At 33.9% G+C, this 17,804-nt stretch overlaps 3 protein-coding genes across 5 annotated transcripts; 1 reads left to right on the top strand and 2 right to left on the bottom strand.

Annotated features, from left to right (window-relative positions):
• Positions 1–92: 92 nt before the first annotated feature.
• LOC130740862 (UPF0481 protein At3g47200) lies at positions 93–2,833 on the bottom strand. The gene has a single exon (XM_057593573.1). It carries the CDS (start codon positions 1,994–1,996, stop codon positions 398–400), a length of 1,599 nt encoding a protein of 532 aa, XP_057449556.1. The 5' UTR covers positions 1,997–2,833; the 3' UTR covers positions 93–397.
• A 1,568-nt stretch (positions 2,834–4,401) lies between these two features.
• Positions 4,402–9,032, bottom strand: LOC130740860 (UPF0481 protein At3g47200-like). Of its 3 annotated transcripts, XM_057593572.1 has the most exons (3): positions 8,889–9,032; positions 5,393–6,956; positions 4,402–4,842 (listed from the first exon to the last, which is right to left on the bottom strand). In XM_057593572.1, exon 2 carries the CDS (start codon positions 6,935–6,937, stop codon positions 5,396–5,398), a length of 1,542 nt encoding a protein of 513 aa, XP_057449555.1. In that variant the 5' UTR covers positions 6,938–6,956; positions 8,889–9,032; the 3' UTR covers positions 4,402–4,842; positions 5,393–5,395. The 3 variants fall into 3 exon arrangements, with proteins under 3 accessions (XP_057449555.1, XP_057449553.1, XP_057449554.1); XM_057593570.1 differs by lacking the exon at positions 4,402–4,842 and having other exon boundaries at positions 5,157–6,956; XM_057593571.1 differs by lacking the exon at positions 4,402–4,842 and having other exon boundaries at positions 5,157–6,959; positions 8,889–8,947.
• Positions 9,033–12,757: 3,725 nt separating this feature from the next.
• Positions 12,758–14,219, top strand: LOC130737251 (uncharacterized). The gene is made up of 7 exons (XM_057589006.1): positions 12,758–12,820; positions 12,995–13,262; positions 13,340–13,436; positions 13,525–13,646; positions 13,731–13,815; positions 13,893–14,028; positions 14,172–14,219. The coding sequence occupies exons 1-7, from the start codon at positions 12,758–12,760 to the stop codon at positions 14,217–14,219; spliced, it is 819 nt and encodes a 272-aa protein (XP_057444989.1).
• Positions 14,220–17,804: the final 3,585 nt, after the last annotated feature.

Genomic DNA, 17,804 nt, shown 5'->3' with positions numbered 1-17,804 from the left:
AACAATTTTCTTTTGTACATGTTTTCTTTTATAATTAATTTACTGCAAGTAGGATTTAATAATAAGAGGACTATCATGCTATATTTTTCTTTTACAATTTAAATCTATTTAGAATATGTGAAAAGAAAACTTGTTGATGCAGCTAAACCAAAGTTGTTTTGGTAAGCATCATATGCATCACAAATGGAACTTGTATTACAGTAGTAGGCACAAGCCAGCACCTTCTGTGCCAAAACAAATTAAATAGTGAGGATCCATGCTTCCAAGCTCTTTTCCAGGCTTGATTCTTGAAGCTAGTGCAAACACATCAATATCTTAGACTTAAAAATGATCAATGCTATAAAATGCATTGGTAAGCAAGAACTAAGAAATGAAAGACCTTGCAGGGGTACACCAGTTACTGAGCTGGTCTGTAATAACCATATACACTGTAGTAGGTTTGTGCAAGAGTAAGTAGCAACAAGACAACAGCAGCAATGAAAGAGATAATCGCCCAGGGATTACTAAAGTAATTGTGTCTCAAGCTTGCATACCACTTGTTCCATCTATGGTTATAATACCTATTCACAGCATCTGACATTGTGGAAAGGTAACTGTTGTTAATGTCAAACACAACCTCTTGACATAAGCGATTAAAAAGGTCTGCAACTTCTTCATCACTGCCAAGCCAATGCTCGATTATCCCATGGTAATGAAGGTACCCCACATCTTCTGGAGAGTTAATCAAGTTGTCCATGAAGATAACATAGGATGTGATGTCATTGCTGCAATCAAGATGACACTGCTCAAAGGCAATGAGGTTGAGGAACAGAGACTTGGTACCATCATGGATCAAGAGTCGTGGTATCCGCAGGATGCCGTTCTCAAATTTTATATCCCAGAAGCGGTCCGTCTTCCTTTTCTTGAACTTGATTCCAGCCTCTTTAAGCTCTGTGACACAGTGTATCAGTTGCTGGCGCCGTTTGTCTGCAACTCTATGGTTATTCGACCAGCGTTTGATCCATATTCTTGGTGTTGATTGAGGTCCTGTGCGCAGTAGACTTCTCCTGAACACATCCAAGCAATGAAGACCGCCTAAATCAGATAAAGGATCAAAGGTATCACTGCTTTTAAATGATGATTCCAATTTGTTTATATCACTCTTTGTTAATGGCTCATCTGTTGGCATTAAGGGGTCGAAGAACCTGAGAGCTAGACCTGCAACAAGTCCTTTTAGGTCTGGGTTACCAAGTTGAAGTCCCAAAAGCCGATCTAGTACGAAAAGTGGAAGCTGGTTTTCTAGCATGATCATGTCTCTATGAATGGAGTGCATTGATCCACGCATTGCAAAAATAGGATCGTTCCTTGAATACCCGAGTTCCTTGAACCCCTCTGTAGCTCCTCTGAATAGCTCCAGCACAAAACAACCATCAAGGACCAACATTTCCACAAACTCATTGCTGCTTAAACTGATTGGTCCCTCATAGAAGGAGCGAGCTCTTTCTTCTATCTCTTTCATGGAGTTGAGGTAGAGCCTAATGTCGTGTTTGGTTCGCTTGAGGACATGGTCAAGGGAGCGCCATTTATGGCGTTCCATTTGGCGAAGGCGCTTTTTGCCATGGTGGTAAGGACCTAATGACACAATCTGAGGTGCATATGCTTTGTCATCGCCAGTACTATCTCTAAGGTAGTGGGGGATTTTGTAGATTGATAGCTTGGCCCATGAACTTGCTACATCATCTTGACATGCCTGGTCTAGTTTTTCCTTGATGGAGATCACCCAATCAGATACTGGGGAGCTAGCTTCTTCCTCTTGCAGATGTTCACCATTTTCATTGACGATGACATGCAATGATTCTGAAGGTTCCTGCTGAAGCTTTTGCTGCTGCTGAGGAGGAAACTCGATTGACCGGTTTTCTGAATTAGGAGATGGTGGACGCCCGGATTCTAAGGTTTGTCTGAGTTTGAGGGTGATAAGGTACCAACTCAAGAGTTCTTTGTTGAATACCGCTACCATTTTGTTCTTCTTTTCTGGAGACTGCTATTCTGTTTGTGTTTCTTGTCAATGGTTTGAACTTTGAAGGGTGCTGTTAAATCATAAACAAATAAATTGAGTAGTTTGTGATTATGGAATCAAAGGACCTACCTATTTCCTAGAAGGATATGACTTGAACAAATTAAACAGCTCATATGGGACCCCTTTGAACCAAATTGCAGCAGGTTCGCGATAACTTTCAACTTTTAAGCGTGCTATTATTATGTAAAACTTATTCTTATTCCAGCTAATCTGTAGAATGATTAATTATCTTGGAAAAGAGACTTCAAATATAGATTAGATTCAGAGGGTGGATAAAAGGGGCTTGAACATGTGAAATTTAATAATTCTGCAGATTGCACATGTTTAAAATTATTGTGGCTTGTGGGGTTTACCTCCTGGTCCTGGTCCTATTCGTTTTTATGTTAATAAACAGACTAAATTGTTAGTTGCAAGAAGGATGTAAGGTGGGGGACAGGGACATGCACAATAGAGGGGAAAACGTGAAAGAAATCAAAATTTGTTAGTCGTGACTTCATGCTTTGGTCGTGTCTTAATTATTCATTTAAATGACTTCAAAGCAATATATTGTTTCAGATTGTCAGGATACATATCTTAGATTGCCATCCCTTGTATCTTTGAACTTCAAAACAGAAGTAAACTCTTGACAGCTAAGTAACACATGCCTTCAACTGCGGCTTGCAAGAAGGACCCTAATTGATACTTTGATAGTAGTAGCTTCATGACCGCCAAGAGAATCGGACACCACATCACCTATGTAAACTTCAAAATTCAAATACATTGAACAGAGTTATCCGTGCGGACGAGCATATAAACTCAGTTCCAAAACTTCAAACATGTTTCTTTGATCTGGTCAAAGTGTTATTAAGTACTATCTGTTGTAATTAGCATATATTCATACATATGACTTTCTTTCTTAGCACAATCAAGTATTTTCTTTAGCAGCTAAAAAACTCAAGCGTGAACATGACTGGTGAAAATGACTTGCGGGCACGGATGGAGCCAGGCAGGAGCGTAGGCTCATCAACTTGGAACTTGGAAGGTAGAATATCTATTCATGCGAACGTTGATAATAGCTTTAATTTGCTAATTGACTAACATTTTAACTGAATATGCCCATTTTCTTGTTTTTTCAACACTTTCCCATAAAAAAAGCCTCTAGTAAGCTATTACATATGGGTAACTAAATTTGTGTTTGCATCAACGTTGTTACTTATTATAATTGATTATGCATAAAATTAATATTGGTAAAATTTATTATGATAAAAGTTTTAAAAATTAAGTGATTTAAATTTATATATATATATAATATATATATATATATATATATTTATGAGAAAAATGATTTTTTGTGGGAAAACGTTGTTGAAATTAGTTGTGAAATTTCACAATGAACATAGGAAACCAAACTAAGTCAGTATTGTCTAACCCAACCCTAGAATACAACAATGATCGATGCATCTCTTATGGTATCCATAGTAATCACGCTCATGAATGTGTATCATCCTTATGTTTTTTTTTTTATCTTGTATGATCACCATCTTAATCAAGTATCCTTCACTTCAAGACTCTTTCTAACTTATGAGCCATTATCCGATCACTCTAAAGTTGGGTCGATCATAACATTAGGTTATGAGAAACATGAGTTTTCTCCAGCTTTTCATATTGTTGTTTAATGAGGCATTATTGTAATCAACAATGTTATGATTATTGGGCCAAACAAAGGAAACTATTAAAATTATGGGGATCATCCACATTGGGTTAAAGACAGGCCGGCCCTGGGCCTGTGCAGGCAGACCCACAGCCCAGGACCTCTAAAAAGAAGGGGCCAAAAAAAAATCTCATTAAACTTTCCCCAAAAAAAAAATTTAGTAGTTGCATTTAAGACCAGTTCTGTACTTTTGTATTTAAGAGCTTAATTAACATTGGAATGTGGAAGGTGGAAGATTTCCTTGGGTTCTTCTACCTAATTCACTAGATAAGTGGATATTAATTGGAGAATCAATTAACTCTGAAACGGCCCAGGGCCTCCAAAATGTCGGGACCGGCCCTGGTTAAAGAGCAAATTACTAGTGAGTTGAACATACATCACATCTTTCATCCAAAACTTGGCTTTGGGTGAAAGATGTAATGTCCAAATGCCTTGTGTTTTGTTCTTTAAAAGCACAATGTGGATGATTCCCGATGTCCAATGTGAATGGTCTCTCATAGTTTAAATTGTCTTGGCCCAACGATGGTATAAGAGGATTGTCATTCTATATTTTCCCTTTCCAGTCAAATTTATTTTGAATATGTGAAAAGAAAACTTGTTGAAGCAATTAAACCAAACTTTTTTATCATCTAAAGTTCTCGGTCTATTAAAAGTTTTACATTCAAATAATCAAATGAATGATTGACCTCACTTGATAATATTCATCATCATTGTAATCCTTCTTACCAGTTACCATTAAAAAACCAGGTGTAAATATAAATCATACAAAGTTACATGTAGCTAACAACAAAAAGGAAATGTAGGGAAGAAATTAAACGAACAACATCAATTTATACAGAGTTAAAAATTGACAAAGAGTAAACACTAATCATTAAAAAGCTTCTTTGTGCTTGAACAGAAGCATCTAGAAATTTTCAAATAAACGCGTGAGTTTGTTACAATGACAAAACAAAAGGAATTTGAATGACCACACTCAACATGCTTCTTTGTGCTTGAATCATTTCTTACCTTAGCACGTTCACAGGGGAATTACTCAAAGCCTTCTTTTATATCAAATACTTGCAAACGAATTCTACTGCAAACAATCTTCAGAGATCTAGATATATCCATGAAGACTTCGTTAATTATAAAACATTCAAATCAGAGCCAAAATGTGTAGAAAGAATATAAAACAGATTTTGATAGCTGAAAGTGAAACAGTGCTAATCTTACATGTCTCATTGGGTTTTCTTAATTCAACTATCTACTTTCTTGGTAGAAGAAAGGTATATGTTTTGAAATTTCAGTAATGTGGATAATCCTCGTAGTGTAAATTATCTCATTTGTTTGGCCCAACTATGGTATAAGAGGATTGCCATGCTATATTTTTCCTTTACAATCAAATCTATTTTTAATATGAGAAAAGAACACTTGTTAAAAGAACTTTATTACAGTAGTAGGCACAAGCCAGCATCTTCTGAGCCAAAACAAATTAAATAATGAGGCTTCATGCTTCCAAGCTGTTTTCTAGTTTTTTTCTTTCTTTCTTGAAGCTAGTGCAAACACACATCAATATCTTAGACTGAAAAATGATCAATGCTATAAGGTGCATGGGTGTAATTAGTAGGAACTAGCTAGGAAATGAAAGATCTTGCAGGGGCACTCACGAGTTACTTAGGTGGTCTGTAATAAGCATATATAGTGTAGCAGGTTTGTGCAAGAGTGAGTAGCAACAAGACAACAGCAGCAATTAAAGAGATAATTGTCCAAGGATTGCTGAAGTAGTTCTGTCTCAAGTTTGCATACCACTTGTTCCATCTACGCTCATAATACAGATTCACAGCACCTAAAATTGTGGAAAGGTAATTATCTTCAATGTCATACGAAACCTCTTGGCATAGGCCATTAAAAAGGTTTGCAACTTCTAGATCATTGCCAAGCCAGTGCTCGATTATCCCACGGTCAATAAGGTACCCCACATCCTCTGGAGAGTTGATCAAGTAGTCCATAAAGAAGGCATAGTTTGTGATGTCACTGCCGCAGTCAAGATGACACTGCTCAAAGGCAATGAGGTTGAGGAACAAAGTCTTGGTGCCTTCATGGACCAAGAGCCGCGGTATTTGCAGGGTGCCTCTCTCAAATTTTATATCCAAGAAGCGATATGTCTTCCCTTTCTTGAATTTGATTCCAGCCTCTTTAAGCTCTGTGACACAAGGTATCGTCTGCTGCCGATTTGACCAGCGTTGGATCCCTTCACTGGGTGTTGGTTGAGGTCCTGGGCGCAAGAGACTTCTCTTGAACACATCCAAGCAATGAAAACCACCTAAATCATCATTACTCATTGTTTGAGTTTCTGAAGGAGGATCATTACTCATTGTTTGTGGTTCTTTGGGTGTTGGTTGAGGTCTTGGTCCTGTGTGTAGGAGACTTCTCCTGAAGACATCCAAGCAATGAAGACCATCTAAATCATCATTACTCAATATTGTTTGTGTTTCTGTTGGATGATCATTACTCATTGTTCCTGTTTCTGGCTTTAACCAATCGAATAACTCGAGAGCTAGACCAGCAACGCGTCCTTTCTGGTCTGGGTTATCAAGTTGAAGTCCCAGAATCCGATCTAGTACGAAAAGTGGAAGCTGGTTTTCTAGCATGATCAAGTCTTTGCTTATGGAGAATATTGATGCACGCCATGCGAAAACAGGATCGTTCGATAAATACCCGAGTTCTACGAACCCCAATGAATATCCTCTGAAAACCTCCAACACAAAACAACCATCAAGGACCAACATTTCCACGAACTCATTGCTGTTTAAAGTGATTGGTCCCTCGTAGAAGGAGCGGACTTTATCTTCTATCTCTTTCATGGAATTGAGATAGAGTCTAATGTCGTGTCCTGTTCGCCTGAGGACATGGTTAAGGGAGCGCCATTTATGGCGTTCCATTTGGCGAAGGTGCTCTTTGCCATGGTGGTAAGGACCTAATGACACAATCTGGGGTACATAAGCTTTATCATCGCCAGTACTATTTCTAAGGTATTGAGGGACTTTGTAGATTGATAAATTGTCCCATGAACTTGCTCCGTCATCTTGACATGCCTTGTCTAGTTTTCCCTTGATGGAGATCACCCAATCAGATAGTGGGGAGCTAGCTTCTTCATCTTGCAGATGTTCACCATTTCCCCTTAAGAGCTCTGTGTTGAATACAACTTCCATTTTCTTCTTCTTCTGGAGACTGCTAGAAGAAAAAATGGAAATGGAAGAGAGGAACAATATTACTGAACGTGAACACCTTTATTGGTTTTTTTTGCTTGATTCAATTGCAAAAGCTACAACTATTATATAGACATAAATAGGGATGACAATGAAACCCGCATCTTAGGGTACCCGCTTGAACCCGACCCAATTTGACGGGTGAAATCCTCTATAGTTATGTTGGATATAAGAGTTTGTAACCATAAATATATATATATATATATATATATATATATATTAATATTATGGTATTTTGGCTGAGTATTGGTTTATTTTATTTTTTATATACAAAATTTAATGGGTTCTGTGTCTTAATTTGTTAAAAATTCGATCATATGTAAACATTAAAGTCTTATGTCTTTTTGCAAAATTTGATATAAATATTTTATCTGCAACAAAATAATATAAGCTGCGTTTTATTTTGCAAATAAATTCTCTACATCGAGTCAGATTATAACGTGAATTTGAGATTGCAACGGATTGGGTACACTCAAAACTTGGGTTTGGATATAGGAGTTTGGGTTTGGGTAGACAAAACCAACCCGACCCGTTGTCATCTCTAAACATAAAGAAAGCAACGAATATATTCTAACTTTGGAAGGAAATAAATGGTTTAATAGTGATCACTATTTAAAATTAAGGAAATAAATGTTTAAAATTATTGTGGCTCATGGGGTTTACCTCTTGATCTTATTCGTTTCTACCCACCCTGTTATTTTTTTATAGGCAAATTTTAGTTCTTAATTATTAGTAAATTAGTTTCTTCGCCAGGGTTTGAACCCTGACCCTTCACCCTGAAAATCCATTCATTTCCCCCATCCACCAAGTTATTTAATAAAGTAAAGTTGTTATTCTAATTAATGAGACACTTTAATTCAAAACTCACTTTCACGTTAGCAACGTTGTCAATTTTTAAATATCTCAATAAAAAATTGGCTAAAAAGCACTTTTGACCCCCGCTGTTTTAAGTTTGTGCAAATTCTGCCCCTACTGTATTTTTGTCGATGTTTCTACCCCTCATGTTTTCAAACAGTGCACCGTCTACCCCCCGTCAGTCAGACGTTAAAAAACTAACGAAATGAGCTGATTTGGCTTTTTTTTAAATATTTTTTGGACCTAGCACGTGGAAATTACAAGTGAAATTGAAAAAAGGAGGCGCGGGAGATTCAAACTCAAGACCTGTAAGTAGCAAAACATGCATTTAACCAGTTCAGTTACATACATAATTGATATATACATCAAGCAAATTTAATTTATATCATTTCCTAGATCATCATCAACTTCATATACTTCTATTCATCTCCACAATCCACTTAGGAACCTCTCTTGAGAAAGCCTGACTGACGGAGGAGTAGACGATGCACTATTTGAAAACATGAGGGGTAGAAATGTCGACAAAAATAGAGTAGGGGCTGAATTTGCACAAACTTAAAACATCATGAGTCAAAAATGCTTTTTAGCCTAAAAAATTCTTTTGAATAGTGTACTTTCCAATTTTTTTCTCTTTGAACTCCAGGAATTTTTTCATGATTGGAGGGGCTGATTCTTATTGTATCTTGATGCAAAATGGCTGTCCCAAGATTGTGGTACTCTTTTTCCTTGCTAGGTTTTTATCCCAATGGGTTTTTCATAGTAAGGTTTTAATGAGGCTCTTTCTTGGGACTACGCTTTTGCCATTTTGCGGGTTGGTGGTGGGTTTTTGTTTCTCAGCTTCATGTAAATGTACTTTGCCTGGTTTGCTTCTCTAGCTCGGGCTTTCTTATTATTAATATATTTTTCATTTTCAAAAAAAAAAAAAAATTAAAACTAAACTAATAATCATTTGGTGTACTTTCCCTGGCATTGCACAAAGTAGATTGTAAAATATAATTAAAAAAAAAAAACGAAAGCGTGAGACAGAGAAGAAGAGTACCTTGAAAGGTAAAGGAGCAGAGAAATTGTTGCAATGGCGAAGTGGGTGCTTCAAGTTGAAATGGGAGCTTGGAGGCAAGATATTTATAGTCAAAAGTGCGTACGGAACAAGATTGGATTATGGGTTAGGTTCATCCATTTGCAGTTCAATCAACTTATTCTTAGATTTCAAAAAAACTTATTCTTTGTTTAAAAGTGATGGGTTATTGTTTAAAAATGTTAATTTGGTAAATTATAGAAAACAAAGTAAATAAATTAAATAGACTAAAGGCCAAGGCTAAATTATTAGCTTGAAGAAGGATGTATGTGTGGGGGACAGGGAAAAGGTAAAAGGTGAAAGAAATGAAAATTTGGCTAACATTATTGAACGACGGCTTTAGTGGGATTAGTAGATAAAACAAGAATAATGTTTCGTTGACATACTAATTTCACCTCCACTTTGTAAGATTAGATAAAAATAAGAGAGAAATTAATTATATGATTTGTGATGTTACAAAAAATGAAGAGGGATTAAAAGAAAAATATGTGAAAATGAGATAGAAGAGAAAGTGAAATGTGTATATCTCATTTGCTTTGTCCGAGACAACTAAGCTAGCTTTGTCTTATTGTCCCCTATTTTTTTTTTGTCAATTTTTATCAAAGACTTTTTGTCATATCCTTTAAGCAATTGCAGATTAGCTGATTGCCTGATTGGATGGGGCTTTATCCCTTGCTTTATTCTGGGTCTGGCCCGCCTCTATGAATGAAACTTTTCTCTTTTGACAAAAAAAAAAAAAAAAAACAACACAAGTCTTCAAGACTTCAACCGCACTTAAACGAGAGTTGAACACTAAATCTTTACTTAAAATGTAAATTATGTCTCTTATATTGTCTTAAATCTTGAACTTATTTATTCTTAATCAATATGAGACTTCAAACTAATACTTGTTGTATTCACACATTTACAGCTAAAATTCCTTTCAAGTAAATTGAACAAAATTATTCGTGCAACAGATAAACTCAGCTCCAAAACTTCTAACATGTTTCTTTGATGCTCAAGTCTTTGTGTACTTCCTATTCTAATTAGTGTATATTTAGACGTGTGACTTTTTCTTTTTTAGCACAATCAAATATTTTCTTTAGCAGCTAAAGCGTGAATATGATTATTGATGTCTTTTTTTTTATTCCATGCAGGGCATAATAAGAAAAGAAACTATTCCCTCATAAAGAGAGCGTTACAGGAATCAAAGCTAAGAGGAACTAAACAAAGAGCTGCTCAAAAACCTTCAAAGCTTCATATTGACTCAACCCATCCTTAGCAAACAAATCTACCACCGCGTTGGCTTCACAAAACACATGCTTTAATTGCAACAATAATGCAAACTTCCCAAACACCTTCTCAGCAATGAGAAGGGCACGGGGATGAGAGTCCAGGACCCCTTTTATGAAGCAAAAATAAATATGATATCTATTCATGCCAACGTTGACAATACCTTTATTTCGCTAATTAACTAGCATCTTAATTGAATATGCCCATTTTCTTGTTTTTTCTTGACTTTCCCGTAAAAAAGTCTCTAGTAGGCTACTACATATTGGCAACTTAATTTGTCTTTGCATTAGTTGTTAAAATTGGTTATAGATATAATTAATTTTGGTAAAATTTATTTAGATAAAAAAGTTACTTAACAAATGAATTAATGATTTAAATATATATACATTTATGAGAAACATATTTTTGTGGGAGAACGTTGTGGAATTTAATTGTAAAATTTCACAATAAATTATGTTTGTGGTTGTTCACGCAGTGAACCTAGGAAACCAAACTAAATCAAAGTGTTTCTAACCCAACCCTAAATCAAAGTGTTTCTAACCCAACCCTAGTATACAACAATGAGAATATCTTAGCTTCTAATCTATCATCTCTTATGGTATCCATATTAATCAAGCTCATGAATTTGTATTAAGTCTATTTTGTTTTTGATCTATTGATGCATTATTGGGATCAACAGTGTTGTTATAACAACCAGTCTCCATAAAAGAAGAACCCAAAAAACTGAGATTTTTATCTCATTCAAGAATTTTGAGCTAAAATCAATGGTAGAAGGAACCCTCCAAATATTCAAAAAATTAATTATGAATATGGATAATTAATTTCAATAGTTACAAACATGGAACCAAAGATATGTTTTAAATCTATATACTTTAGAAAAGAGGAAGGTTGTGAGACCCACTTAGCACACTTGGCACTCCAATAATAACTTTCACCCAACCCCCCTCTTTGCCTGACAAGTGTCACCATGACATTGATTTGGACCAAAGTATAACAAGCCCATTTTTATATGAGTTTGGTATGGAGGCCCATTAATTGGCAACACATTTATTTGAATTATTCTATATACTTTAGAAAAGAGGAAGGTTGTGAGATCCACCTAGCACACTTGACACTCCAAGAATAACTTTCACTCAACCCCCTCTTTGCCTGACAAGTGTCACCATGACATCTATATACTTTAGAAAAGAGGAAGGTTGTGAGACCCACTTAGCACACTTGGCACTCCAATAATAACTTTCACCCAACCCCCCTCTTTGCCTGACAAGTGTCACCATGACATTGATTTGGACCAAAGTATAACAAGCCCATTTTTATATGAGTTTGGTATGGAGGCCCATTAATTGGCAACACATTTATTTGAATTATTCTATATACTTTAGAAAAGAGGAAGGTTGTGAGATCCACCTAGCACACTTGACACTCCAAGAATAACTTTCACTCAACCCCCTCTTTGCCTGACAAGTATCACCATGACATTGATTTGGACCAAAGTATTACAAACCCATTTTTATATGAGTTTTGTATGAAGGCCCATTAGTTGGCAACACATTTATTTGAATTAAACCTATTTATTTGAATGCAATGCCAATTGATTCCACTCATTTATTTGAAAAAGTCAAATTGAAGAGCCACAACTATAGAATACAAACAGCATTCAAAAAATTGCCAAGTTTAATTATCCTTCTTTAATGCTACAATTTTTAAAAAATATTCCAGAAGGTTAGGCTAAATTGAATGAAAAAAATTAAAGTTGAGTAAATTTATTTCCTTTCACAATGAGTCAAAAATTCCAATTGTCACACAATTAATTTATAGCCAAAATTCCAGGAGTATTGAATAATTGTCGTTGATTGGGGCAATTATATAGATGTATAAATGAATATAAAAGAATAAACCTAAAAAAATCGGCCTCCTTGATTATCCTTCTTTAATGCTACTGATTTTAAAAAAATTTCCAGAAGGTTAGGCTAATTAGAAGGAAAAATTTAAAATTGAGTTAGTTTATTTCCTTTCTTAATATAAAAGAATAAACCTAAATAAAACGGTTACACATAATGCTGACCTATATCAGTTAATGCATTATGTTTTTAAAATTAAGTATTAATTTGTATCTATTTATTTATTTGGTTTAATTCTTTTAAATAAAAACTTCAAATTTGAATGATATTGTCAAATTAGCATTGATTCTATTTACTACTTTCCAATTTGACCATATGTTCGACCAAATTAAAATCGCAAAATGCTGAGGAAAATTTGAATTTGGATTGATTACATTTAATGCTATCAAATGTTACGATATTTTCGACTGGAAATTTAAGATTTATTCATCTTATTCAATTCAAGTTCAATTCGAATATTCAGTTTTGTAATAGGAATCATAAGAATTACTATAATACTCGAATAAAAAGTCAAGGGTGTATTCTTTGCACTTTTTCTTTACATTGTGAGCCACACTTATCTGATTTCTATATAAATCACCTAATGTTATTCTTCACCATCATCAGTCCTTTCATCATCCACCAATTAATTAGCTTTGAAATATACTTTGTTCTGATCTCATGGCAATTGACGATGTCGCCACCCTCGATGCCTCGAAGGAGAATTGGACTATTGTGGCAAAGGTTATTCGTTTATGGCATAGTCCGAGCTTATATGGCTCAAAGCTTCCATTTTCCATGGACATGATTCTTATGGATGACAAGGTATATCACTTTTTATTATAATCACCATGTTTTAAGTTAATTTTTTTGAAATGGTTGGTAAATCTCTTATGTTCTCTTATTGTTAAATTTCAGGGTCATAAGATTCACGCTTCGGTAAGAAAGACTCTTATATACCGATTTCAATCTTTGCTAAGTGAAGGTCGGGTATATCAGATTTCATTTTTTGGTGTTGGTGAAAGCGGTCGTGACTTCCGTCCAACCTCGCATCCATGGAAAATCAACTTTGACATTCATACTTCTGTGAGATTGGTTCCCAACAAGGCGATAAACTTAAGCCCTTATTCTTTTGTGCCACTCTCTGATATAATTTCTAAGGACCTTGATACATCTTTTCTTATAGGTATATACTCTTTTCAAATCTTTTTGCTTTTAAATCACTACTCTAAAATTTGGATTAGTGTTTTTTTGATTGAGCAGATGTAATTGAGATTCCCACTGGTGCAACTGGTGAGCAAGAATTTGAGAAAGACGGGGAAAAACATAAGAGAATTACTATTCAACTTGACCAAGATGGGTACACTCTTGACTTTAAATTTTATTCACATTTTTTCATTATTTATTATTATTAAATCATTTTTATATTTTCCTAAATTTTTAAATAGGGATAGGGTTGAATGTGCCTTTTTTGGCAAGTATGTTGCGGAAATCGTAGGTTATCTTGCATCGGGAGATGCAACAAATACTGTTGTGGTGGTGCAATGTGCAAAGATCAAGCCCTTTAAAGGTATTGAAAAGTTTGATCTGGTGTCGAATGATCAAAATTTCGTTGCGCATATTATTTTCCTTTATTCTAATTTTTTTTTTACAGGTAAGACAAGTCTCCAAAATGTTTATGGGGCTACAAAGGTTCTTTTTAATCCTCTCATACAAGAAGCTGCCCCTCTCCGAGCTCGGTGAGTTTTATTCTAATTTTTTAAACCTCTTTCATTTTTTCTATTCATAACAAACTATGAAATCGACTATCTTCCAGGTTCTTGGAATCAAATGATACTGCTGCACAAGTGATTAGCCCGCTGCAGGACTCGGCAAAAAAATCTACCCCTGAAGATGATTTCCTAAAACTTAGTGATGGGAAAACCATTGAGCAACTCAAAGATTTTGGTGAGGTATACTTTTGACTTTACAATTCAATAATAATTTATATTCCATTCCATTTTTAGTTACAACATATATTACACGTTTTGATTTACACATTTAATTTAGCAGAAGTCCTATTGTGTTGTTCTTGGTACGGTTAAGTATATCGCAGAGGGTATGGATTGGTATTACCCTGCTTGCAAATGTAGCAAGAAGATGAACTTATTTTTTAGACACAATTATTAATATTTAATTTTCTGCAATCTTTCATTTCTTTTAATTATTTGTGGTTCATAGTAGACAAATTAATTATTATTCTTTACATATTTAAGTATTATTTTTTATTTTAGAATAAATATAGAAAACGAAATGATGACCTAGATCAGGTTCAAATTGGGAATTTAGTTAATGTATTATGTTTTTTCCATTAATTTAAAAAACGAAAATGATTTATTATTCCTTGCCTAATTCTGCTTTAAATATTGGGAAAAACTTTGGGCATTAATTTTTGATTGATTCCAACCCATAAAAAAAGAATTTGGTTAATCAATGTGATAAATTGATAAATAATCAGTATTACCTTAATGATGTACAAATTTTTCGTTTTTTTATATATTTATAAAAAACTGTATTAACACATTTTTTTTCCAAAATCCAATCTCACTATTATTTCTTTCAGATTAAAAAAAAAATCCGGAACAAATCTATTTTAGAGCTTCACTAAGGAAACCCATTTATGTGTCAGTTTTTTTTAAAAAATGTTTTATCCATGAGTATCACGTTAAAAATACTACCATTTTTTTAAAATATTGCAAATTTGATTACAAAATTTTGGTAAGTATGATTAGAAGGAAAAAATTGCACTTGATTAAGTGCATTTTCTTTCTAAAATTGGAAAAACAAAAATTCTCAATATTTATCATATAATATAAATTTCTTATTTAATTTAATTTCCTTATTTCATTTAATTTTCTTATTTAAGTTAATAGTGTAGATTTTAACCCAACACTCAATATTTTTTTAAAAAAATATTAAGTAAAATATTGAGTGTATATTCGTAATCATTAATATATTATTCCCAAATTAATCACTTCATGAACCCATAGCTGCTATTAATTTTTAGTTTTAATTTCGTAAAAAAAAATTCGTGATATTCCATACACTTTTAAATGAATTTAAGAGCATTAATTATTTATTATGAGTAGCATCATTCTCTCCATTATCAAAGATTTTTCAAACTTATAGAAATATGAAAGCATTAAATGACTTTTAAAATAAATTAATACCAGAAGATTCATACCTCTTTTTAAATTATTTAAAATGGAAGTAACTACAATTATGGGCGGAAAATTATAGCATACATTATAATCATTAATAAATTATTCCCTGCTGTGAAAACAAAAATAAATTATTCCCAAATGTATCACCGCATTAACCCATTGCTTACGAAGGTATAAATGCTTTAAAATAAACATAATTAAGGCACTACATAATCCTTCCTAATTTTTGTTGTTTACCAACCTGATGTATACTGATACATTGTGCTGTCATTGAGATCTTCGTATAGAGGATGAAGAATTACAGAACTTATGTATGATTGAGATTGAAAAAATATTGCAAGGCAATGGAAGGTCGCTCAAGGAATTTCCATGTTTACCATACCCTAAATTTTCAGAAATTCATAATTTTAAAAATAGATTCGTTGCAGATGAGTTGAATTATAATATGGATGAAATGGTAAAGATTCATGATGAATTGGTCAGTTCTCTTACTTCGGAGCAAGAGATTGTTTATAAGAACGTTTTGGATGTTGTTTTGTCTGATAACGGTGGATTCTTTTTTTCTATATGGTTTTGGAGGAACTGGAAAAACATTTGTTTGGAATACATTATCTGCTACTTTGCGTTCAAGGGGCCTTATCATCTTAAATGTGGCATCTAGCGGAGTTGCATCGCTATTGTTACCTGGAGGTAGAACGGCTCATTCAACGTTTTCTATTCCTATTTCAATAAATGAGATATCAACCTGTAATCTCCGTCAAGGTTCCCCAAAAGCTGAATTATTGAAAAAAGAAAGCCTAATTATTTAGGATGGGGCACCTATGTTAAACAAACATTGCTTTGAAGCTTTAGACATATCTCTAAATGACATTATGAAGACTCAGTCTACCCATGGTTATGACATTCCATTCGGAGGTAAAGTTGTGATACTAGGAGGCGACTTTAGACAAATACTTCCAGTTATTTCCAAAGGAAGCCGTTCTTAAATTGTCGGTTCAGCTATCAATTCTTCATATCTGTGGAAGCATTGCAAGGTAATGAAGTTGACTGTTAATATGAGATTGCAAAATGCTACATCGACTTCTTCAGCAGCAGAAATAAAAGAGTTTGCAGATTGGTTGCTTCAAGTGGGAGATGGTACAGTTAAAACAATTGATGAGGAAGAAACACTTATTGAGATTCCTCCAGATATTCTTATTGAACAGTGTAAGGAACCGTTGCTTGAATTAGTTAATTTTGCATATACGAAACTTGCGCATAATTTGCAAAAAAAAATCCTTCTTTCAAGAAAGAGCGATCCTTGCACCAACACTTGAAAGTGTAGAGGAAATCAACAACTTTATGTTAGCAATGATTCCTGGTGATGAAACAGAATATTTGAGTTGTGATACTCTGTGAAAGTCAGACGAAGATTCGGGTGTCAATGCGGAATGGTTTACATCAGAATTCTTAAATGATTTCAAATGCTCTTGAATTCCAAACCATGCATTTAAACTAAAAGTTGGTGTCCCGATCATGCTCATTCAAAACATTGACCAAGCTGCAGGGTTGTGTAATGGCACTCGAATGATAGTCAAAACTTTGACTAAATATATAATTGTTGCTACTGTTTTAAATGGAAACAAAATGGGTGAAACAACATTTATTCCAAGGATGAGTTTAACTCCATCTAATTCTGACATTCCATTCAAATTTCAGCGCAGACAATTCCCAATTAATTTATGTTTTGCAATGACTATAAATAAAAGTCAGGGGCAATCTTTATCTCATGTTGGACTGTATCTGCTAAGGCATGTCTTTACTCACAGGCAGCTATATGTTACACTTTCTAGAGTTAAATCTAGAAAATGGTTGAAGATGCTCATCATAGATGACGAAGGAGTTGTATCTAACACTACACGCAACGTGGTGTATCAAGAAGTCTTCGATAATATTTGACATGTAAGTGCTTTTTTATCTTACAAATAATTTCAAATTAAATTTCATTAGTAGGAAAACTGATATGGTTATTAATTTTATTTTTGACAGCATAAAAAGATGTCAAGCAGTTTATTGATCATCTAATTTGAAGGTTTATTGACGCTTTTATAAGGTTTGTTTAACATTTTCAAATTATACATAGTTTATATTTGTATTGGTTAATTATTATTACTCTTATATAATTTTTTGCCTTTGTAGGTTCTATAGCTCAAATTTACTTGATTGACAATAAGATCGGTTATGGAGTTTTTATCATTAATCATGGACTACAACTTCTAATAAGCGTTCATGTCGTTGTCATTGTTATGTTTATCTTATTTCAATTTCAATGGAATGCATTCCTTAAAAACTTTGTTCTTATTACTATTCAAGTGTTGACAGTGTGAGGTTTATACAACCTCATCAAATTAATATATTTAATGTTGTTCATTCATCAACATGTTTGTATCATATGTTCGGTTCCATATTTTTTTTACATACTAAAAAGAGTCTAAACTAAGTTAAAACTTATTTCTACTGATTCATCTTTCAAATAAATTTAATCG

This window comes from Lotus japonicus, chromosome 2 (genome assembly GCF_012489685.1).
Source record: "Lotus japonicus ecotype B-129 chromosome 2, LjGifu_v1.2".
Lineage (NCBI taxonomy): Eukaryota > Viridiplantae > Streptophyta > Magnoliopsida > Fabales > Fabaceae > Lotus > Lotus japonicus.
This window is presented reverse-complemented; position numbering and strand designations above follow the sequence as displayed.